General features: G+C 41.5%; 1 protein-coding gene across 2 annotated transcripts in view; it reads right to left on the bottom strand.

Annotated features, from left to right (window-relative positions):
* The window catches only part of CDK14 (cyclin dependent kinase 14), a 455,945-nt gene that overhangs the window by 326,903 nt on the left and 105,043 nt on the right, over positions 1-23,999 (bottom strand). For both annotated transcript variants that reach the window (XM_058678236.1, XM_058678237.1), the window contains exon 3: positions 10,655-10,900. In XM_058678236.1, coding sequence (XP_058534219.1) covers positions 10,655-10,900 — 246 coding nt within the window. The remainder of the gene's footprint in view (positions 1-10,654; positions 10,901-23,999) is intronic.

Raw genomic sequence — 23,999 nt, 5'->3', positions numbered from 1 at the left:
AACACAGAGAGAGAAGCACAGAGCTCCCACGCTGGGATTCATCCTCTTAATTTCAGCACTGGCTGCAGCGAGGCTACGGTTGGAGCCGCCATCATGAACTCAATTCCTGCACTGGCAGGAAGTTGCAGACAGGAGCCAGAGCACTTGATGTGCGAGGCAGGTGTCACAGATGGCTAGGTTACACACGCACTCCGAAAATAGACAATTTTACAGAAAGCTATAACAAACCTTGTGTTTAATGGGAAAGCATCTGATTTACTACTTTCAAATTCAAGAATATAATGAATCTCCCAATCTTCACTACTTAAGAGCCACTAGTGGGTTCAGTGTTGTAGTTTAGAGGGTAAAGTTATCAGCTTCAAAGCTGACATCCCACAAGGGTGCCAGTTCAAGTCCCAGATGCTCCACTTCCAATCAAGTTGGACACTACAGTTCATTTCCTACCGATAGTGTTGAAGGAAGAAGTCAGTTCCTCCTCAGGCCCTATGACTACACATTGCCAATTTTGTAATGAAACATACAACAAAAACAGAAGTATCACCTTCAGAAAATAATCAAAGCTCCTAGAGCTGCGTAATAGTTTTGGCATCAACTAATATAAATCAATAAACATGAAAACCTCTCAGTAAAACTGATTTGCCCAAGTCCATATATTGAGTCTTTTTTTTTTAAAGATTTATTTATTTTATTACAAAGCCAGATATACAGAGAGGAGGAGAGACAGAGAGTAGAGAGGAAGATCTTCCATCCGATGTTTCACTCCCCAAGTGAGCTGCAACGGCTGGTGCTGCACTGATCCAAAGCCGAGAACCAGGAACCTCTTCCGGGTCTCCCACGCGGGTGCAGTGTCCCAATGCATTGGGCCGTCCTCGACTGCTTTTCCAGGCCACAAGCAGGGAGCTGGACGGGAAGTGGAGCTGCCGGGATTAGAACCGGCGCCCATATGGGATCCTGGGGCATTCAAGGCAAGGACCTTAGCTGCTAGGCCACGACTCCGGGCCCCATATATTGAGTCTTAATTAAATGATTATATTCCTCAGAAAACAAGCATATATTTAATCTGTTTCTATTCAGCATTCAGTTTGAGAAAAAATATAGCAACACAACTTCGTGATTAATGATGTTTTAAGATAACATCTTAGGCCCAGCACGGTAGCCTAGCAGCTAAAGTCCTCTCCTTGAATGCAGCAAGATCCATATGGGCGCCAGTTCTAATCCTGGCAGCCCTGCTTCCCATCCCGCTCCCTGCTTGTGGCCTGGGAAAGCAATTGAGGACAGCCCAAAGCCTTGGGACCCTGCACCTGCATGGGAGACCCGGAAGAAATTCCTGGCTCCTGGCTTTTGATTGGCACAGCTCTGGCTGTTCTGGTCACTTGGTGAATGAATCATTGGACAGAAGATCTTCCTCTCTGTCTCTCCTCCTCTCTGTATATTTGACTTTACAATAAAAATCTTTTAAAAAAGATATATTAACTAAATGGCAAGGGTTTCCTTGATATTAATGTGCATACATATTAACATTCAAGTTTGGTGGTGGTCCCATAACATAACCATGTGGTTTCAATGGTAACATTTATTTTCTCACACTTCTGGAAGCCAGAATTCTAACATCAAACTGTTGGCCAGCCTGGTTTCTCTCCTTGGCTTGCAGGTGGCTACCCTTTCAGTGTCCTCACAGTGGTCCTCTGGGAAGTGCAGCTCTGCCTATCTCTCCTTCTTGCCTTAAGGTTTCACCCATCAGACTTCATCAGAGCCACACCCAACCCTCACTGGATTTTCACCACCTCTTTAAAGACCTTATTTGCAAGCTTCTCTGAGATGACGGGGCCTGGGACTTCAAAACAGGAATCACAGAGAAACATAATCCAGGTCATAACAAGGTAGGCAGACAGGTACGGAGGTAGGTAGACCAATCAAACATATTTAATTCAGGAAAAAATGAAAGATAAAAAGAAGAGGCAATGCTATAAGCTGTTTTTCCTAAAATTTAACAAGTTTGCATGTGAGTTAAAACATGCATTGCAATAATATGTTCTTCGAGCTCTTTAAGCATTGCATTCATTCAGGACCATCTTTTCTTTTTTCTAAAAAATATGGGAGATGTTGACCACGGGCTACCTCAAATCAAGGCACTTAAATGGAAAGTTCTATTCGAAGTCACCTGACTAGTCCTGTGTGGGTTATGTGCTCATGCATTTTCCATCACCAGGAAACAGCTTGCGAATGTCACACTTTACCATCATCCTCCTGAGTCCATGTTTTAAATAGAAATTTAAAAACCTACATTAAACTTCAGTATAAAATGATCTTCAATGGGGAAAATATTGTGTTCACAGTTCCACTCTAAATTATTTAAAATCAAAATGAGAGATCTATGTGTTTGCTTTGGTGCTCCTTTATGAAGCTAATCTACATTGAAGAAAAAGTAACAGCAGAAAATGACCTTAGTGCTCTTAACAGGAGACAAGCTGCGAATGCAGATTTACAGTAAGCACAAAACAGAGCCCTCAGAAGAAGTCAGCATTTCTGCTTCCTGGAAAGGCACAAATTTTCTAAAACTGATATATTTCAGGCCTGGCGTGGTAGCCTAGCAGCTAAAGTCTTCACCTTGCATGAGCCAGGATCCCATATGGGCACCAGTTCTAAACCTGGCAGCCCTGCTTCCCAAACAACTTCCTGCTTGCGGTCTGAGAAAGCAGTTGAGGACAGCCCAAAGCCTTGGGACCCTGCACCCACATGGGAAGGAACTCCTGGCCCCGCATCGCTCAGCTCTGGATGTTGCGGTCACTTGGGGAGTGAATCAACAGACAGAAAATCTTCCTCTCTGTCTCTCTTCCTGTCTATATATCTGACTTTCCAAGACAAATAAATAAATCTTTTTTAAAAAATGATATATTTCACCACCGAAAATCACCTTATATGCAAGAGTGTCTTTCATTGTTTTAACACTGCCGGACAAGACTCAGTTGAGATTTTAAAAACAATAAGGGCATTCTTCATACAAAAAATAACCTCATTTATTATCCAAATAAGAGAAGGCACTAATGGTACAACGCCATCTATTTATCTACTTAAATGGATTTAAATGCATTAACTTCTATGGTTAAACATATTCTGTTAACAGTGCAACAGCAGTAAATTAGTACTTTGCCATATTTGGTGGTAAAACAACCAATGTTATTTGCCCTGTGAACCAGCATGTGGACACCGTGCGGAAACGGCGCACTGTATGGATCAATCACGTGCACCCCACAATCAGAAGCGCTCAAAGCATGTCATTCTTCTCTCAAAGGACAGGCCTGTGGAACACGTAATCTCTCGGACAAAGTCTGAGCTGCAAGACTGTGATTCCGGTACAGTCAGTCTCCAATTCTAAGCATACAGAAATGCTCTGATCTGTAATTACTGTGCGTATAAATAAGGAATCCAAATGCCAAGGCTTTTAAGAGACCAATGATAAAGTCCTTCCTGTCAAATGAGCAAACTGCAAATAATTCAGTGGGAGCAGTCCTATTTTGTTAAATAACGTACAGGCCTTACACTTGCCTTTTTTTCTTTTAACGTTATTAAATCATCACATTTCAATAAACATGCCACATCAAACCAAGGTACAGTCAACTCCAAACATTACCTTTGATATCAGGTGCATGGCTAGATGAAAAGTCGTTTTGACAGGAGAACTCTTCTTGGCTTAACACTTCCCTAGTAAAAGTGCAGGGCTAGGGACGCACTTAAAACTTAAGTATGAAAAAGAGGAATAACCAGTGACTGCTGACACAATGATCTGTACCGAGATGGGGTATTGAACTAGATAACATTAATACATTTCTTCACAAAAAAAAGCAGCATAAAAGTAAAGGGGACCAGTGATGATCTGGACCAGTGGAGGGGAACACTGGCATGGGTAAAGAAGGCAAAGAACAAACAGGTGTTGCTCTAGCTGAAGTGTCTGTCACCCAGCCCTGGAGAGGGTGTTCCTGAGCCTTGCACATCCCTGCCATGAACAAAGTGCTTCTGGCACTTGTAAAACAAACAACGAGGAACAGAGACATACTGTGTGCCGGGCTTTGAGTCAATCACCACTTCACATTACCTAGAAGTCATCTACTGTGAGGCTGATTCTGTCCTCATTTGAACAGGAAGAATTTAATATTTGAGAAAATAAATGAGCCTTCTAAAATCCTAATCACCAGCAAAACCGGAATTCAAACCAAGTGCACTGGAATTAAGAACGTATTTTCTTTACCATCACCATAGATAGGTAAAATATTCCAAAGAAATCCTAAGATACTAATTACGCTCAGGTCCAGCTCCTACTGAAAAGCCTCATCCTACAAGCAGGGATGAGTTTCTGAGCTGCATTTTCATAAATTATATGAGTATGCCTCAACATTCATTACAGTGCTACCATGATATGCTACAAGAATGTCCATCACTTCACACCAACCACATTGATTTGATTTTAACCCTCACTCATAACAATCGTGCTGAATACTATTGAAGATCCCTTGACCCACAATAAACACACACTTAAGAGTCACCTCTTGGGCCCGGCGGCGTGGCCTAGCAGCTAAAGTCCTCGCCTTCAACGCACCGGGATCCCATATGGGCGCCGGTTCTAATCCCGGCAGCTCCACTTCCCATCCAGCTCCCTGCTTGTGGCCTGGGAAAGCAGTTGAGGACGGCCCAATGCATTGGGACCCTGCACCCGCGTGGGAGACCTGGAGGAGGTTCCAGGTTCCCGGCTTCGGATCGGCGCGCATCGGCCCGTTGCGGCTCACTTGGGGAGTGAAACATCAGACGGAAGATCCTCCTCTCTGTCTCTCCTCCTCTGTGTATATCTGGCTGTAATAAAATGAATAAATCTTTAAAAAAAAAAAAAAAAAGAGTCACCTCTTTACTATGTTACGGCATACAGATGTGAAAATGGGATGTGAAGATAGAAGAGGAGGACCTTGATTAGAATTATGGAATACTAGTAACAAGAATTTGAAGTCAAAATAGCTTTGGCTGATTATTATATAAAAACATTTGGTTTTATTTCCAAAACACCTCAATCATGCCACAGTTGAAATATAACAGCTTTTGGAGAGTTTTAGAACCGGTGCTGGATAAGAGTGCAGATCCAATGCCACACACGGTTACAATCCAACAAGGGGGACTGGATTCTGTGTGCGAACTGTTCACTCCCACAAGATGTGCGCGATGCTGAGAGAACCACCGCCTTCCCCCTCGAAGGAATACATCTGAGAACTGCAGTAAAAGCCAAAGTGTGTTCCTTCCTTCTCACTCCCGGTTAGTTTCATCGATTCTGGAATACAGATTTTCACAGTAGTACAAACAGCTAAATGTGAGGCAGTTTATGTGACACACAGAGGATCTTGACCTTAAACATGAATTTCTGAAAATAAGCTCTCTTTACGATCATCTTATGACTGTACAACTCAAGGAAATCCCTTGCCAACAGGGTTAACCAGACAGGCTCCAACTATACTTCCAATAGCTGAAGCTATTGAAGGGCAGGGTTACCGTGGGGAAGTGGTAAGAAAAGGGAACAAAAAGTTAGAGTAATGACAACATCAAACACTCCCTCCAAGACTAGCTGGCCAAAGTAAGCACTCAAAGAACTGCATTAGTAAGCAAGATCAAACACCCCCTTAAGCTATGCAAACCTAAGAAAGTCACTCTGCACATTTTAGCTGAATTTTAAAATGCGCTTGGAAAATTCAGTGAAGATACACAGCACGCTGGCCACTGAAGTCAAGACAGTCCTGGTCCATGATTTCAGCCACTACTTCTAACAAGTAAATGCCCCAAATGGGAACAGCACACAAGCAGCTACACATTTGAGAAAACAAAGTATTTAAGTTTCTACCAGGGCATTTCTAAGAAACAATGCTTTCTTCATTAAAATTGTGGCTGCAGTGCTACTCTTGTATCCGCTCTTCTTTCTTCTTAACTCTTAGAACCCAGTCAAGATAACTACTATATGAAAAAATAAAAACAAAACAAAGATACAACACTGGTCCTGGGGATCTGTTGGCATTTACCAACTATTGTTACAGCCTCGGAACATCTTAAAGGTGACAAAGCCTGTACAGATAAAGTTCATGTGCTTAGCCATGAGAATCACGGTACCCAATTCATACACTGTTGGCAAGGCAGGGGAATGTGACACAACAGGTACTACTGTACCCAGTTTCTGCCCAACTCAGTAGAAACTACTCCCACGAAAAGGAGGATGTAATAAAATACCCCTTTCTTGCTCAAGAAGAGAGAACAAAAAGCCAACAGGTAAAAAGGACTCAAAGGAAAAAAAGAAGAAAGAAGGAGAGAAAAAGAGAAAAGTAACAAACCTGTGGCATCCCTCTGAAAGAGAAACAAACTATTTCCAGTTTGTTAATGAAAAAAAATAGACTTTTTCAGGGCATAAAGAAAGTAAAAGTTACAAATAAGCAAAACAGTCACTCATTCCACCAGCAAGCGCTAGCCCAAGGTGAAAGTCAGGAAACAGTAGGTCAACTACTTAACGTACGAGGAGTTAACAGTAGGATAAGACCCAAACAGAAGAAGCTCCCAGCTAAATGTGATGATCTGAGCACAACAATTTTTCTGTCTTCTTTACCAACCCACACCAGAATGGTGGCAATAAGAAAAGCGAGACAAGTGACTAGGACACATCAAGAAAGCTTGATATCTAAATACCCAGAGGTCTAAATCAACCACAGATAAAGATGGCTCGCTCTTCAGAATCCCAGAAAACTCAAGAACCAGAGCATAAGGATCAGGTGAGCCTAACAAGGAAGTGTCTACCCGCAGTGCTTCCACAGAGGCTGCTTCTCCTGGCATCTCCCAGAGAGGCTGGCTAGCTGCTAGCCCCTTCCCAGCACAGGTTTACTTTCTGAAGAGCTCTACTGGATGGAAAAAAAGCATTTAAAAAAAAAAAAAGAAAGAAAAAGTAAAAGAAAAGCATAAGACCAAAGTAGGAGGTACTCAGCATCTCTTCGGTCATCTCAGAAGAACAGCAGCTAGACTCATGTGTCAAAAACTGCACACATCTTGTCTTCTAAGAAAAGTTCCAGAAGAATGCCGTTACCATGAAGAAATGAGAAACCCTGAGCAGACAGACCTTGCGCAATGCACACAGGCACTGAAGCATCATACACTAGCCTATGCAGTTGCGCACTTACTATGCATCAATTCAAATTTTAACAATATTATCAAATAAAATAGATCAATAGATACGCTTTGAAAGAATTATCCAAACAAGGGGCTAAAAACATGAAGCGATGCTGCCATATGAGAATATGTCTATGAAGTAACTAGATTTCCCTCAATATTCCTGTGCTGAAGCCGACCAACTGACAAGGCACCCAGGCAGAAGGAGGTGCCAGTCAGCTTGTAGCACATTTCTCATAAATTGACAGCCAGCAGCTTTCACCAATGGGAATGGCAAACAATCTCAACAGGCAAGGCAGAAACAAAAGCAAACAAACAGAAACAGGGAACTCAAAGCAAACTCAGAGATAACCGAGAGAGCATATCAAAGAAAAAAAGCAACTTCAAAATTTCCCCAACTGAACATAAAAATATTCTCAGAAAAATACATTCATTGGGAAAAAAAATTATTTTTCAAAGCACATTCAAAAAATAAGAAACAGCATATGGAAACAGATGTTACCATAACTAAAAATGTAATTGAAAGGTTAAAATTAGAATGTAGAAAAAAGACAATAAATAAAATCAGAATATCAATTCAACCCCGCCGTCTAATTTGATATGCACCTAACAAAAAAGATATTAAAAGGCACTTTGTAAAAAAATAACAGTGTGACTTGATAACAAAGACTTAGCAGACTGGGCCTGGAATCTTGAGTTCACAGACTCCTGGTGTCAAAGACCAAAGTCAATGGTCTTTACCTGGGCAATGGTCTGAGGGAGGGCAAAAGCTGAAGGCCAAGGTTGAGGCCTGCAGGCAAGGACCCACAGCTGGGCAAGGGTTCAAAGCCACAGAACTGTGCGCCTTGAGATATCCTTGACACCGTCACATACTGCCTTCTGAACTTGGGCCACATTGTTGCTTCCTGATTATCAAGCACTGGCTGCTGACCATCCACATGGGATGCAGGTTTTAAAGTCTGTTTCACATTAGTTCCTGTAATTTGAGTCCCCAGGTAATTCAGTAAGAGCCAGGAGTGAGTCTTCCAGATAACTCTCCTTCCTTAGCGAAGGGGGCTTCTCTCTGGTGGGCCCACTTTTATAGTCTTCATCTTGTGTCTACCTCATTTCTTACTTTCTCAATTGCACGTCTCCCTCTCCAACCATAGTCATGCTGCACTGATCATGACAGAGTAAATGGGAAAAAAACCAATAATTATTAAAAAGAATTCTCGGGCTTGGCAACGTGGCCTAGTGGCTAAGGTCCTCGCCTTGATCCCATATGGCTGCTGGTTCTAATCCCGGCAGCTCCACTTCCTCTCTGTCTCTCCTCCTCTCAGTATGTCTGACTTTGTAATAAAAATAAAATGAATCTTTAAAAAAAAAAAAAAAAAAAGAATTCTCTCCAAAGTTAAATGAATTTCAAAAGCCAACCAAACCTAATGAATACCAAGAAAATCCACATACAGATAAAAACAGAAGTCTTTGAAAGTGCTATTTGCAAATAGAACGCTGGCTACTAGAGGCTGAGAGAGGTGGGAAGAATAATAGGATGAACTTTTAAAAAGGCAGGGGAGGGGCCCGGCGCCGTGGCCTAGCGGCTAAAAGTCCTCGCCTTGAAAGCCCCGGGATCCCATATGGGCGCCGGTTCTAATCCCGGCAGCTCCACTTCCCATCCAGCTCCCTGCTTGTAGCCTGGGAAGGCAGTCGAGGACGGCCCAAAGCCTTGGGACCCTGCACCCGCGTGGGAGACCTGGAAGAGGCTCCTGGTTCTCAGCTTTGGATCAGTGCAGCACTGGCCCGTTGCGGCTCGCTTGGGGAGTGAATCATCGGACGGAAGATCTTCCTCTCTGTCTCTCCTCCTTTCTGTATATCTGACTTTGTAATAAAAATGAATATATCTTTAGAAAAAAAGGCAGGGGAAGTTGGATATTTCACATCAGAATGTGACCAAGATGGCTAAAAAAGGAGATAGGGTGAAAGGAGTTTGGGAAAACTCAATGCAGTACTACCTTACAAGGTTTGTGTTGTAAATCTGAAACTAACAAAACACACAATAAAAGACCAAAAACAACTAAACAAAAAACAGGGGAAACAAAGCTGTAAGCAGTTACCCAATGGAAAAAAGCAAGTAATTAAAAACAATCTGGGCTTTCATTAAGAATACAAGATCCTAAAAATGAATAAAACATCGAAAGTCTAAGAAAAACTGGAATCTAAACTAGAATCATACCCAAGAGATTGATATTGAATACGAATAAAGCCATGGTCAAACGAAGTCCCAACTTCCCATCTCACTACTGGAATTTGTGCTACCACAACACAATAAAATAAACCAAGATGACATGTAATCCAGAAAAAAAAAAAGGTATTTAACACAAAAAGGAAAAGGAGAAAAGAAAGTTGTCAGAGAAGTAATGGCGGAAAGCTCAGATCAGCAGGTGCTCAGGTCAGCTAACCAAGGCTGGCTCACCGGAGAATTTCAACAGCCATGACGGAGAAGCAGATGTGTGTGAGGGGCAGGCTGGTATAGACCACTGGATTAAGATCTGTTTCAGATAATTCCCATCCTTTTCTTAAATAATCCAAGGGTGAATTCGTGTTTTAAAAATACTCAGTCTGTCTCTCTGTGTTCCTCCCTCCCCCTTTCCCCATTCTCTCACCTTCCTTCCAAAAGATTTTTAAGAGAATTAATAACTTGAAAAAGGGTGAGTTTTAATTTCTAGCTCTTGCCTTTTCAAATACTTATGGTAAGGGGCTGGCACAGCAAGTTAAGTCACCACCTACAGTTCTGACATCTCATATGGGTGCTGGTTCAAGTCCTAGCTACTCTAGCTCCAACCTTGCTTCCTGCTAATGGGTCCGGGAAAGCAAAAGAAGATGCCCAAGGCCTTTGGCCTCTACCGCCCACATGGGAGACCCAGAAGAAGCTCCTGGTTCCCAGCATAGGCCTGCCGATCCCTAGTTGCTACAGTCATGTGGGGAGTGAACCAGTGGACGCAGTGTTTGTGTCGTTCTGACTCGCCTTCTCTCTGTGTAAACTTTGCCTTCTCAATAACTAAATAAATAAATGTACAAAATATATTTATGCTCAGAACCAACTGGAATACCACAAGTGAATAAATTCCTTCCATTTCTTCTAGAATGAAGTTCTTGGTGAATTTGTCAATTTCAAAACTATGCTAACACACAATGAAGTTCAATAGTTGTCTCCTAGTGGTTGAAATACAAAGGAATTTAATTATAATAAAATTTTCTTACTGGAAGCAACTAGAAAAAAAATTGTTTTATTTTTCAATAAAGTCAAATCACCTTATTAATTGTTTTGCTGAGTGCTGATGAAAAAGTCTTCATACTGCTTTCTCTCCCCTCCCCCCAAAAAACATTATGCCCTCCTGGGAGAGAACACCTTTTAATACATATCATGAGCCACAGGTTGCTGTTACCAGAAGAACCTTCCCTGGTGCACTCAGGGACAAAGCAGAACGGCACTCACCGAGCTGGGGCTGGAGTGCCGCCTAACTTTCGGAGACTCCTTGCCGGCAGAGGAGGACTTGAAGTTAATGCAAGCATTGTTCTCGGAGTGCACCCTCTTCACTTGATTCGTTGGTTTCTCGAAGGGGTCGAAAGTGCTCTGTGTCCTCTGAACCCTGACTTTTTTGTCCTCAGGAATTGTGTCCAGGGGTTTGATCACAGAGTCCATTCCCTGGCAGTTTCGTGTAGACATCTTTGTGACACATATCTGCAAAATGAAAGAAATTAAATGTAGAACTCTCCACTAAAACTTAAGTATCATTAAACATGTAGATTTATTATTCCAGAAATGGTGCCAATTTTAACTTCAGCAAAACATCTAAAAAGTCTGCACTGCATCACGATAGGAAAACTCACCTGAAATCATTGTATTTATGCTCACTGATGCCTAAAAAAACGATTCCTAAAATGAGAACTGTAAGGCCTAAACTACTACAACTACTATGTGGCTCTAGAACACTGTCCTATGTTTCACTATCTGACTGCAAGTGGATTATTTCCGAATCATCAGGAAGTTGGGTAACAACTAACCTGTTTTTTTAGAAGAAACGTTACTAATCCTATGGACACTGTGCTGTGCCTTCATGTACACAGCTGACAGAGGCTGTAGACCAACAAAACTGTATCATGCAAGATAATAACAACTAGCTCTTTTTAGGAAAGAAATATAAACAAAAGCTACAAGGCCTCCAGCCTTTATGCAAAACTAGATATCTAATTTCTTCTCAAAAGAAAAGTAACAATAAATTAAATTCTGTTTAGAATATTCTTTCTTCTTGTCTACATTCCTGGAAAACAGGAAATACTGAAGACAAACATGTACTTTTTCAAGTAAAATTACCACTTCTAAACAGTGTGAAGGATGATTCTATACGGGGAATAAATGTTTCTGCACATAGTAATCAATACAGAATGATACAGATATCAACAGATACGGACACGATGGGTGAGCACCACAGGCATATGTGAGGGATCACAGCAAAGTGCTGACATCAAATCCCTCCAGACACACGCAATTCCATGGGTCAAGTTAAAGACTCCTGCTTGAGGGGCCTGGCGCCGTGGCCTAGCGGCTAAAGTCCTCGCCTTGAAAGCCCCGGGATCCCATATGGGCGCCGGTTCTAATCCCGGCAGCTCCACTTCCCATCCAGCTCCCTGCTTGTGGCCTGGAAAAGCAGTCGAGGACGGCCCAAGGCATTGGGACCCTGCACCCGTGTGGGAGACCTGGAAGAGGTTCCTGGCTCCTGGCTTTGGATCGGCGCGCATCAGCCCGTTGCGGCTCACTTGGGGAGTGAATCATCGGATGGAAGATCTTCCTCTCTGTCTCTCCTCCTTTCTGTATATCTGACTTTGTAATAAAAATAAATCTTAAAAAAAAACAAACAAACAGACCCCTGCTTGAATTATATAATACACATGCTTAGACATTAAAACAAAAACACCTTAGGCAGAAGAGTATATAAATTAAGTCCCTTCAAGTTTTCTAAACAAAAACATAATTAACTTTTAGGCATCGACTCTGTCCTATGAATGTGCTGTAACTACCAAGCATGGGCTGAATATTAAATCAAACGAGAAGCATTTGATTATATCTTCTAGCATACCACAAAGCTGCCCACGACATTACCACAGGGTAACTGTGGTTGACAATAATTAAATATATATCTCAGGTAGCTAGGTAAATGAGCCTAATGTTTGCAATGGAAAGAAACTGCACAGTGTTTGAGACAACTGATACGCCAATTTCCCTAATTTGATCAGCAAACACCGTATACAGGCATCAATATGTACACTGTACTCCAGAAATAGTTTACAGGCACTATGTCAATTAAAATCAGGCATATTAAAATAAAATTAAAAGCAAAAAGGAAATAATGAAGAATATTCAACACAGGAGCAAATACTAACAACATATCACAAATAGGTGAACTCAGCATTTTCAAGGAGTTACGGGAAAGCAACAGAAAAGCAAGTATCTGTGCCACTGAGGCAACCAGAGCAAAAACACACGAACCCGAGCAGCCAAGAAACCCCAAACACAAGAAACTCAAAGAAAAATACATTCAGGCACATCAAAACCAAATTACTCAAATCTGAGAGATAGAAAAAGATATGTGAAAAGATAAATATGACAGAAAGTACTGGATAATTAAATCATACAATAAGGTAATTCAAAAGCATCTTGGACTAAATGAAAACACACAATAGGGGCAGAAATTGTGATGACAAGGATTTAAGTCACCAGTTGGGATGCCCACCTCTGACATCAGGCAGCCTGAATCTGGTACTTCTGACCCTGGGGCTTGTCAATGCAGTCTAGCAAGCAGCAGAAAATGGTTCAGATACGTAGGTCCTTTCCACCTACACAGGAGAACCGACATTGACACTGAGTTCTTGCCTGTCCAAGTCCTACCTGTTGAGTTCACTCAGGAAGGAAAACAACAGATGAAAGATCTCTCCTGTCTTCCTTTCTGTCTCTGTTCCTACTAAAATGAAACTAATAACTTTTAAAATAACAAAACATGAGAAATCACATGTAGGTAAGTTAAAATTTATGGTATTAAATGCATACAGATGAGCCTCAAAGCAACAACCTCAGCAAGCAGAACCCAACGTCGAAGACTGAAATAATGAATAAGTGTCAGTGGAGACAAATGAAGCAGAAAACAGATCATCCAAGAAAACCAATAAAGCCAACAACTTGTTTGCAGAGAAGATCAACAAAAGAACTGATAAACCTCCAGCCAGACTGATAAGGAAAAACTTTAAAATTTTAAGAGGACTCGGAAAAGGGACATCACAATAAGTTATACATGTAACAGACCGCAGTGCACCAGTAAACGCAGCAACTCGGAGAAAAATCAACAAGCACACTGAAAGACAAAAACTACCACAGGCCGCTTAGGAAGACACGGAGAACCTGAACACGCCCATGTCTGGTAAAGAAACAATTTGTGCTCCAAACCTCACAACAAAAGGGCAGGAACAAACAGCACCTCTGGTGAAGAAAACAACATTTCAGAAGTAACATCAGTTCTACAGATACCCTTGCAAAGTGTTGCAGAGGAGGATCCACTCAATGCCCACTTCATATACAACCAGCAACATCCCATAGGCAAAACAAGGTGAGACATTACAAGAAAAGGTAGAATCAATTTCTCTTCTGGACACAGATACAAAAAAAATTATTAATCCATTCTAAACAAACAATCCAAATAACATATTACAATGATGATGCATCAGAGCAATGTAGCATTCATCTCAGGAATGCAATATTGGCTTAATATCTTAAACAGGTATCATGGTAGATATCTGGAATTTGGTTAGGACATTGCTTAGGATATCTGTGTTCCATATCAGAGTATCTGGGCTTCAGTCCTGATTCCAGTAACCTGCTAGTGCGTAGCCCTTGGAGGCAGCAAGCTAACAACTCAAGTGATTGGGTCCCTGTCACCTGTGGGAGACCTGAACCAAGCCTTCAGCCCCTGGCCATGGTGGCCCAGTCCTGGCTATTAAGTCAGTCTCTCTCTCTCTCTGTATCTGTGTGTGTTAAATAAACATGAGTTTAAATGTGTAGTTCACTACTTTCATATTCCCACATGATGATACACATAAGCACATTGAATTCCCACCTCTTCGGCGTAAACTGCACTTGCCAGCTTGTATCCAAGAATATAGTAGAAACCAAAGAAACCAACTACAGCACTTCTGAGTAGATAGTATGGACACACTGTAGCTTCTGTGCCAGTGTTCTGGTCTCCTCCTTATTTCCTCTCTAACCATGAGGGAAGCCAGCAGTCACATCACAATGAAGCCCTAGGGACAGGCACATGTGCAGAAGGGCTAACGTATGTAAACACTCAAATGAGCGAACCTTCAACTCTCAGCCCAATGCCCTACTGGAACATCATGACACAGCCTGAGTTCAAGGTACCAGCTAAGGAGCACCTGGCTTCTGCCCCGAAAGAAACGAAAACAACCAAATGCTAAGCTTTAGAATAGTTCACATGCAACAGGAAATTAATGTAGTTTGTTTCATATGTCACATGATATGCCTGTGAGGCCAGGCTCCCATTATCAGTGTGCTGGGTCAAGGAAAAAAACTGTCTTTCTAAAAAGTATATGGGAAAACTTTAAAATAAGGCATAACTTTGTGGCAAACACATCAGCACAGCCACAGAACAACAACAATAAAAATAGCAAGACTAAAATGATAAATGTCACATCCACGTGTCAGCAGAGGAGAGAAGAGCAGAAGGGTATCAACTGAAAACTTCAACAAACTTCCAAACAAACTCCACAGCTGCTGAAATCATGTGGATTCACATGAACTTCTCAGCAGCCGCCCCTCCTGTTGACAACTCTGGCAAAGCTATGATTCACAAGATCGGTTTTTTTGCCCTTATATGAGGGAAGCACTTTCACTGGAAATTCTAAAAGCTCACAAGACTTAAACAAGAGGAATCTCCAGCAATGCATCTTCATCTTCATGTCTTTAGGGTCTTACATGAACATGTGAGAACCAGGCAGCCTCTAACAATGGCACATATGATTATCATAAAAATCTGTGAAAAGCATGCACTTATGGATAACGAGCTCCCTATGAAGACAAAAGAACTGCAGTCTTAATTTTTAGAGTGAAATGTTTCAACAAAGTTTCCAAATTTTAAACACTGTCCATAAGTATTTTTTGTGGTTTTTTTTTAATTACTTATCCCTATTGGAAATACAGAGAGAGGAGGAGAGCCAGAGAGGTGGATCCTTCATCTGCTGATTCACTCCCTAAGTGGACGCAATGGCCAGAGCTGAGCTGATCAAAAGCCAGGAGCCTGGATCCTGCCCCGGGTCCCACACTTGGGTCCAGGGCCCCAAGACCTTGGGCTATCCTCAACTGTCCTCCAAGACCACAAGCAGGGAGCTGGATGGGAAACAGGACCACCAGAATTAGAACCAGCGTAATATGAGATCCCAGTGCATGCAAAGCGAGGACTTTAGCCATTAGGTTACCACACTAGGCTCATACATGAGTATTTTTAAGCAAATCTCATTTATGCCTTGGCGGGGGAGGGGCTGGAAGAATCTACTAGCAAAGGACAAAACACAAGTGGAAAACAATATAAAATAAACTACTTAGAAGCATTAAACTTTTATGGACACATGCCTATGGATGTGATCTTACCTACTACGCTCACATATGTTGTTCTCCAGTTAGTTCTTAGTCCACAGGTTAATTTAAACATAAATCCACAAACCACTGTGGTTTGCACAGTACCATTTCTTTCAAGAACCTCCCTACACTCTGCTCTGAGCAGAACACAATTAAGACTTAGCATCTTCTCATTTAGTTCCACGCAAGCTAGCATGCTGCCTATGTTATCAAAACTCAGTAAGGTTTGTTCCAATAGTGATCATACTTTTTTAAAGATTTGCTTATTTATTTGGAATTCTGAGTTAACACAGCGAAAGGAGGAGAGAAAGGAAGCGAGAAGGAGAGCAGGAGGGAGGGAGAGAGGCAAATGGAGTGAGAAAAGGAGGGAGGAAAGTAGGAAAAAAGGAAGAGAGAGAGGAAGGAAGGAGAGAATGGATATATCTTCCATCCATCTGTTCTCTCCCTAAATGGTCACAATGGCCATGGCTTTGGAAGGTCAAGCCAGGAGCTTCCTCCAGGTCTCCCACAACGGTGCAGGGGCCCAAGCATCTGGGTCATTACCTGCTGCTTTCCCAGGTAACCACCAGGGAGCTGGACTGGAAATGAAGCAGCTTAATGCACCATGCCAAGATGCTGGCCCCTTCATATTTTCCTGCCAGAAGTGTTGAAGGTTTAAGACATCTCTTATCTGAAGAGCTATTGGCCAAAACAACTTCGACACCCACAATATTTATGCATTTATTTATAAAATGCTTCCTCTAAATGATTTTTAACTGCAAGCTTGATGAGACAGAAGTCTAAAATCCCATTGAGTACTCCTCACCTTTGAATAAAGCCCTCTCCTTTTGATTAGGACTAGAATGAGATACCTCAGAATTACGCTATGCTATTGGACAAATGAGTGATGACACTGCGTAGACCTAGCTTAGCCAACACAGAGCTTTAAAAACAGCATTTTCTTCAGCTATGGGCAGAAGAGAATGTCACAGAGGAGTGATCTGGCTAGCCAGGAAAAACCAAACAGCAAGGCAGCATGTGAGAGCCCAGAGTGGTTGCTTCTGGGTAAGTCGCAGGATAATGGAGACCACAAGCCCAACCATCATAACAGTAAACTTTGACAACAACCAGGAACATGAAAGAGGACCCTGAACCCAAGAAGAGAACCACTAATCATTCTTCTAACCATATGAAGTCAGCAGATTTGTGCCAATGTGTTATGCAACAACAGAAAACCAATACCCTTATTTTACTGAAACACTGTGATATTTGAAAAGAATGCTCTCAGGAACTCTACAATAGATACCACTTTCTGATTCTAATACAAAATATCACATTCAGAAGAAAATAATCAATGATGCCTATGACGACCATCATCATAGGACCACATATGGTGAGTGGTCTCCAAAATATGATCCCATCATCATTATAAGTGTTGGAAATCAGCTCTACATATGATTATTTATACTTCAGGCTGGCCTCCACTTTACCCAGGTTTGTGTGACTCATATCATTATCAGTACCTGCTTTGGGCTGGCATCTTCATCCAGGAAAGTAACCTAAACTGGAGTTTTCCACATGTGGCAAAGTAACTGTTCCAGAAAAGTCTCAAGTTTCCCATATTTGGGACAAACTACTTAAAGGTGATCTGGCTAGATCTGTTACCCAGGAGCACAAGAGAAAGCAGAAGGCAGGCCCCTCCTAGCAACGGGGAAAGACACCTTGCTGAGCTCACAGTCTGTCTTGCAGTTTTCATTGCACCTGCACACCCTGAGGAGGGACCGGACACAGAGCGGGACCCAGGAAGGTGCAGTAAGAACAGAGTTCGGTGCCTGAGCAAACCTGCAAGTTCTGGTAATTCCTAGAACTAAACTGTTCAAGTGCCACAGTACATGAGGAAATGAGTAGATCCCAGCGAACAAAGTTCTCCCGAGGACAGACTGCACCTGTGCTAAATCCCCAACACTTGAGGCTTCATTTGAATTCTTTCCATCTACATGTCAGCAATCTAAACATTTCTATTACCCAAAAAGAATGTCTTTTCTGCTACAGTGAAATGCTGCAGCCAGTGCAGTTCAAAGTTCCCATGAAAGAGCTAACTATATTACACACAGGGTTCTCAGAAAATCAACCGAAATGCCTGATATTTGGAGGTGTCAGACGTTGCAGCAAACTATTTTTTACTTGAATTTTCCATGAACACCTTGAAGTACCCTCTATGAGAAAACTCAAGGACTCAAGTATATTTCTATTTTTGTTTTGAAGATTTTATTTATTGGGCCCAGCATGGTAGCCTAGTGGCTGAGGTCCTTGCCTCACACATGCTGGGATCCCACATGGGCTCCAGTTCATATCCCAGTTGTTCCAATTCCCATGCAGCTCCCAGCTAGTGGCCTGGGAAAGCAGCTGAGGATGTTCCAAAGCCTCGTGACCCTGAATCCACACAGGAGATCTGGAAGGGGCTCCCAGCACCTGGCTTCAGATCAGCTTGGTTCTGGCTGTTGCAGCCACTTGGGGAGTGAACCAATGGGTAGAAGATCTGTCTCTTCTTTCTGTGAATCTGACTTTCCGATAAAATTTTTAAAACTTGACTGGATTAACTGATACCTAAAACTACGTAAAAGAGTCATTTAAAAAGAAGATTTTATTTATTTTCCTGGAAATGCAGATCAGATTTGCAGAGAGGAGGAGAGAAAGAGAGAAAAATCTTTCATCCACTGGTTTACTCCCCAGATGTCCACAATGGCCAGAACTGAGCTGATCCAAAGCCAGAAGTCAGGAGCCAGAATCTTCTTACAGTCTCCCATGCGAGTTCACGGTCCCAAGGCTTTGGGCTATCCTCTGCTGCTTTTGCAGGTCATAAGCAGGGAGCTGGATGGGAAGTGCAAAAGCCGGGACACAAACCAGTGCCTATGTGGCATCCCAGGGTTTGCAAAGTGAGGATTTAGCCAATTGAGCCATTACACCTGGCCTGAAACACAACATTTCAAATTGGAATAACCAAAAAAAAAAAACAACCAAAAAAAGGTAGGGGGATTCCTAACCTCAAAAGGGTAAACATTCCAACTATCCAAAAGAAGCACATTTATCCATTGCTAACTTTCATGTGTACCCCTAGAGCCCAGATTTGTAACTGTGTTCCAATTTTCCACTAAGAAAAAAATAAGGAATCTTTGAAAGGCAATAGATTCCAATTTGTAGGGCAGAAAGCACAAAACAGCTAGAAAACACCCAGTTGCTATCAAAATACTAGGATTTTTCTCATAAATCTCAAGGAGAATCCTAGAAGCACAAAGGAATCTGCCTAACTGGGCTTCAACTTCGCAAATTGTGATTATTTGTGCATCAAAAGGAAAAATTAAATCATGGTCAAAAGGAACAAGACCACAAGTTCATTATGATTTCAAAAGAGAAAAGCTACCATGAAGAGCAAATGGCAGTAATAATATAAAAGAATGACAAAAATAATAGGATGTAGTTAGTTTTAACAAACAGAACTGTGAGTACTGATAGACCAAGTAGGAAGTATGTCAAAAACAGAATGGTTGATTAGGTATATGGGGCAAGGGCCTACATAGCACAAGTCCAGAAAGGGGAGCCACACTGCATGCTCCAAAAGTGACAGTCCAGGATGGGAAGAATAGCATAAAGAAGAGATAATGTTGCCCCAGCAATGTTTTAGAAAGAACACATCTGGTGGAGGGAAACCAGGGCAAAGAAAACCTATGTGAAATCAATGTAGAAGGCATGTTTCAAAAATAAGTTAAATCTAAATAACATACTTGAAACTCAACCCTCAAAAGGAAATGGTATGACTGCCAGCCAGTGAGTCAGCTCTGAATCACTTATTTGGAAAAAGCAACCAAGACTCCCAAAGACCACAACTCAGACTTTGTTACTCTGTAGTTTTGGGAAGCTTGTCCTGCTAGAATCAGTGTCCTGCTAGTGACTAGACCTTATCAAGGCACAAAAACAAACATTCATGGACTCCTGGAAGGAAGTTAAATAAGTAGATGTATAGCCCTAGGAAGACAGAAAAAGGACCATAAATGCAACAATAAAATTAATTAAATCCACAGTATTTGTGTTTTGAAACAGGGTGAGTGTAAGTATAGTAATACAATTTGTAATCATCATATTTGTTTTCTTTGTTTTACGTGTCGAGAATATGTTAAGGTAATCAGTCACACCAAATCAGCATGTGAAATTAGAAAATTTATTTAGGTCTATAATCAATGCTTAAACAGAGAGAGACAAATTGCTTTGCAGAATTATTTTTTATTAGTGACATAGAGTTTTAAGGTTTGGGCACTTGGCCAACTACAAAGGGAACTGCCTGTGGCTGTTCCAGATTCTTCGGCCAGCCCACACACCATCAGCTGTCTTAGTCCTTTGCACATACCTGCTGCAGCCTACAGCCTGTGAAGCTACAACTTGTTCCCAAAAGTGCCTTTGCCCAGAAGCCCTTTTGATTAAATCCAACCCACCCAAATTAATTGTTTATTAAGAATTCATCTCAGTGACTATGCATTTAGTGTGCTCCTCCATTTGCCTTAAAGGAAGCTACAAGGATTCTTTTCTGTGATATTTCAGCCTCAACGCGACTCCTCCAAAGGGCAAACACTGCGTCTTCTATTCTCGTATATTCTTCATCTACTTTTACAGGTCCCTTCAGATTTCTTGAAGGGTCTAGGAAAGATCTGTTGACTCGCTTGTGGAAAATATGAGTCTGTCACAGGTTAAAAATTGTTTTCTCAAATCCTGAAGCTAGAATCAAAGATCTTTGGTCCTGGTACCAAAGGTCAATCACAGTCCACAGTGCTGCTATGGGAGACCAATGCAGAATTAAGAGTGCGCAGGCTAATCCTCTACTCTGTGATGCCAACATCCCATAATGGCACCAATTCAGTACCAGCTGCTCCACCCTACACAGCTCCCTGCCTGTGGCCTGGAAAAGCAGTAAAGGATGGCCTATATCTTTGGACCCCAGAGAGGAAAGCCTAAAGGATAAAGTTCCTGGCTCCCAGTTTTCTATCTGCTTAGCTTTAGCTGTTGTAGTTATTTGAGAAGCGAACCAGAACATACAAGGCTGTCTATCTCTCCTCTGTAAAATCTGCCTTTCAAATAAAAATAAGTCTGCCTTTCAAGTAAAAATAAGTTTTCTTTAAGAAGCATTTTTTTTCTATTTTTTACATTTGTTCCATTCTGAAAGACATGTGATGGAAATCACATTAAAGTGGGGATTTCTTATCATAACTGAAAATAAAGAAATTATCACAGAAATCAAAATAACTTCCTGGGGCCCAGCACAATGACTCTGGTGGCTAAATCCTCACCTTGCAAGTACCTGCATCCATATGGGTACCAGTTTGTGTTTCAGTTGTTCCACTTCCCACACAGCTCCCTGCTTGTAGAAGATGGTCCAAGGCCTTGGGAACCTGCACCCCTGTGGGAAACCTGAAGAAGCTGTTGGCTCCTGGCTTTAGATTGACTCAGCTCAGGCCAGCTGCCAGCTGGGGAGTGAACCAGTTAATGGAAGATCTTTCTGTTTCTCTTCTTTGTAAATCTGATCTGCTTTTCCAATAAAAATAAATCTTAAGAATGAACAAATAAATGTACTTTTATTTATCTCTAATAAATTCAATAGAATCTAAAGTTTCAAATTAGGTTAGAGATGCAATCACTATTATGGATATTTATCTGAATCAATTAATTTGTTTCACTTATCATCAGCCTGGGTACGTTCATTTATCAGCAGACTCAAAGCCTGGTAAAAAAATTTAAATTTCAGAGTTAGAGGTTCTAAAAAAAATCACAGTTTGCCCTATACCTTTAGCTTAGAGCTCTATAAATTCCAGATAAATGTCTGCTAAATTCACAGTGGCAGATCTGAAAGAACCCAACTTAATTCAGTTAAGGCTGGCATTCATTTCAAGTGAATTCATTCGGGCTGAAAATTGTCCCTTTGAATCAACCATTTTCTGGTGATGGGCATTTTGCTAAGTTCAGAGTGGAATCCACTCTACGTTCTTCATTACATGGTCTTAGTTGGAAGCTGACGCTGGAAAAAAACTGATTTAAAGGATACCATGTTGACCCACAGCATAAACACATCGGGCAACTGCTAGCTGCTATTCTTTTGACACAAAACTAATATCCATCACAGCTCAATGCAAAACTGCAATATGAAGAACTCTCCACAACCTCCTCATTTGTTTTTCCCCTTGTCCATTACCCCAGTGGGAGCCTATTAGCTTTCTCCTACTCAATAACCTTTTGCACAACTGTTCCCCAAGCACTGCAAAATTTAAAAAACAAAAATGTCATTTACATGTTGAGTATTACCTCTTCCCAGAATTATTTGAACTTTAAACACAGTATAACAAAAAAGCTCCGATCTTAGTAAATTTTATTTCAGCTATCAGAGCAGAGATGACAGAAAGGTATTTTGAGGGCACAGGGTAGGAGGAGGAATTTCTAATGCCACTGGAATTATAACCCAGGGTAACTGCCTTTGTCTATTACCTAAACTTGCCAGATTTTAAAATATGCTGTCCTCCTTGGACACGCCCACCCCCTTTTTTCTCTACAACTGTGTGTGTATGGGTTTACATGTGTGGAGATGACGGTATGAATGGCTATGCAGAACAAAGCCACAGGATGTATTATCTATGTGTGTGCATGTACACATTGAGATGCACTCACATACTCTGTACTTTCGCGGTTTTATCAGAATCAAGATCTTGCCTAAAGTCACTTCCACAATATAAGCTAACAGACATGCAGACACACTGGGCAAGCAAGTCTGTATCAAGTCTGTCAGAGCCGGCCACTTCTGCTCTGTAGGTCTCAGTCTTATCTGCGAACTGCTACAGCCAAAGTAAACAGCTCTTGGAATGGTTTACAGCACTAATATCCTATCTGAACCTTCTAGGCAGCAGTTTGCAGACCAACAAGATGAGGGCCCACACATAAAGCCACTTCTTAGAGCTTTTATGTCATTTTCCCTTACAACTTTAGTGTTTAGGAAGGATGAAGATGGATATACATCACAAATACCTCTCCTGCTGGCTCAAGTTTTCTTGGATTTTTCTTACCAATGAAGTCCTAGCACCATTTGTCACTCAATGATATCTTGGGGTTGAGGCGGTATCTGTACACAGCACAGTACACATTATTGGATACCTGGAAACCCTGGCTATGTCTACCAAATGCTAGTCATGCTGCTATAACAATCAACAATGTCCTCACTATAAACTACATCATTTTAGACTTATCTCATAACATGTCATTTAAGAGAGAGTTGTCTTCTATTTTCACGTGGGCTACTATGAAATTTGCTTTTATCTGGTTTACATTGTTGGGTGGGAGGCTTGTCTGTGTCTTCTACTCTTGCTTCTCATTAATCATAGCTCCATGACCAGACTGTAAACACCTTGAGAAAACTGCATCTTTGATTTCTTCAGCGTCTTCAATGCTTTTAAAACTGGATGTATCCCAGCTGCCCCACTTCCTCACCAGCTCCCTGCTGATGGCCTGAGAAAAGCAACAGAAGATGGCCCAAGAACCTGTGCTCCTGTTACTCACTCAGGAAAAATGGAAAAAACTCCAGGTTCCTAGCTTAGGTTGTCCCAACCCTGGTCATTTCAGGCATCTAGAAAGTGAGCTAGCAGATGGAAAGTCTCAAAGTCAGTCTGTCTCTCTCTCTCTCTACACACACACACACACACACACACACATTCTCTCTCTCATTTACTCAGTCTCTTCCGCTCCTCTCCTCTTTGCAACTCTTTCAAGTAAATGCCTTTTAAAAACCAGTGTGAAATACGTATCCTATTAACAGTATTTGCTCAGTAGTGGACTGTATTCTTTATCATAAGCTTTCTTTTTTTCAGTAAAAATCATCCCTTAAAAAATGAGTCCTAGGAAACTACATAAAAATGAGGCACCTTCTGAGCGGAGATTTTTTTCATTCAATGAAAACACTTTCTCCAGCTGTTTCTATTCACCAGAATTTCAAAGTCTAACACATTGTAATTGTGTTTTAAAATGTTTATCTTTCCACTGACTGGTTTCTTTGGAATCTGACCTAATTTCATTTGAATCCTGAATTCAGCGGCTAATGGACAAAGCTGAAAGGATAACTCTTGAGGGCACTACA

The sequence above is a fragment of the Ochotona princeps genome, chromosome 20, assembly GCF_030435755.1.
Source record: "Ochotona princeps isolate mOchPri1 chromosome 20, mOchPri1.hap1, whole genome shotgun sequence".
Lineage (NCBI taxonomy): Eukaryota > Metazoa > Chordata > Mammalia > Lagomorpha > Ochotonidae > Ochotona > Ochotona princeps.
This window is presented reverse-complemented; position numbering and strand designations above follow the sequence as displayed.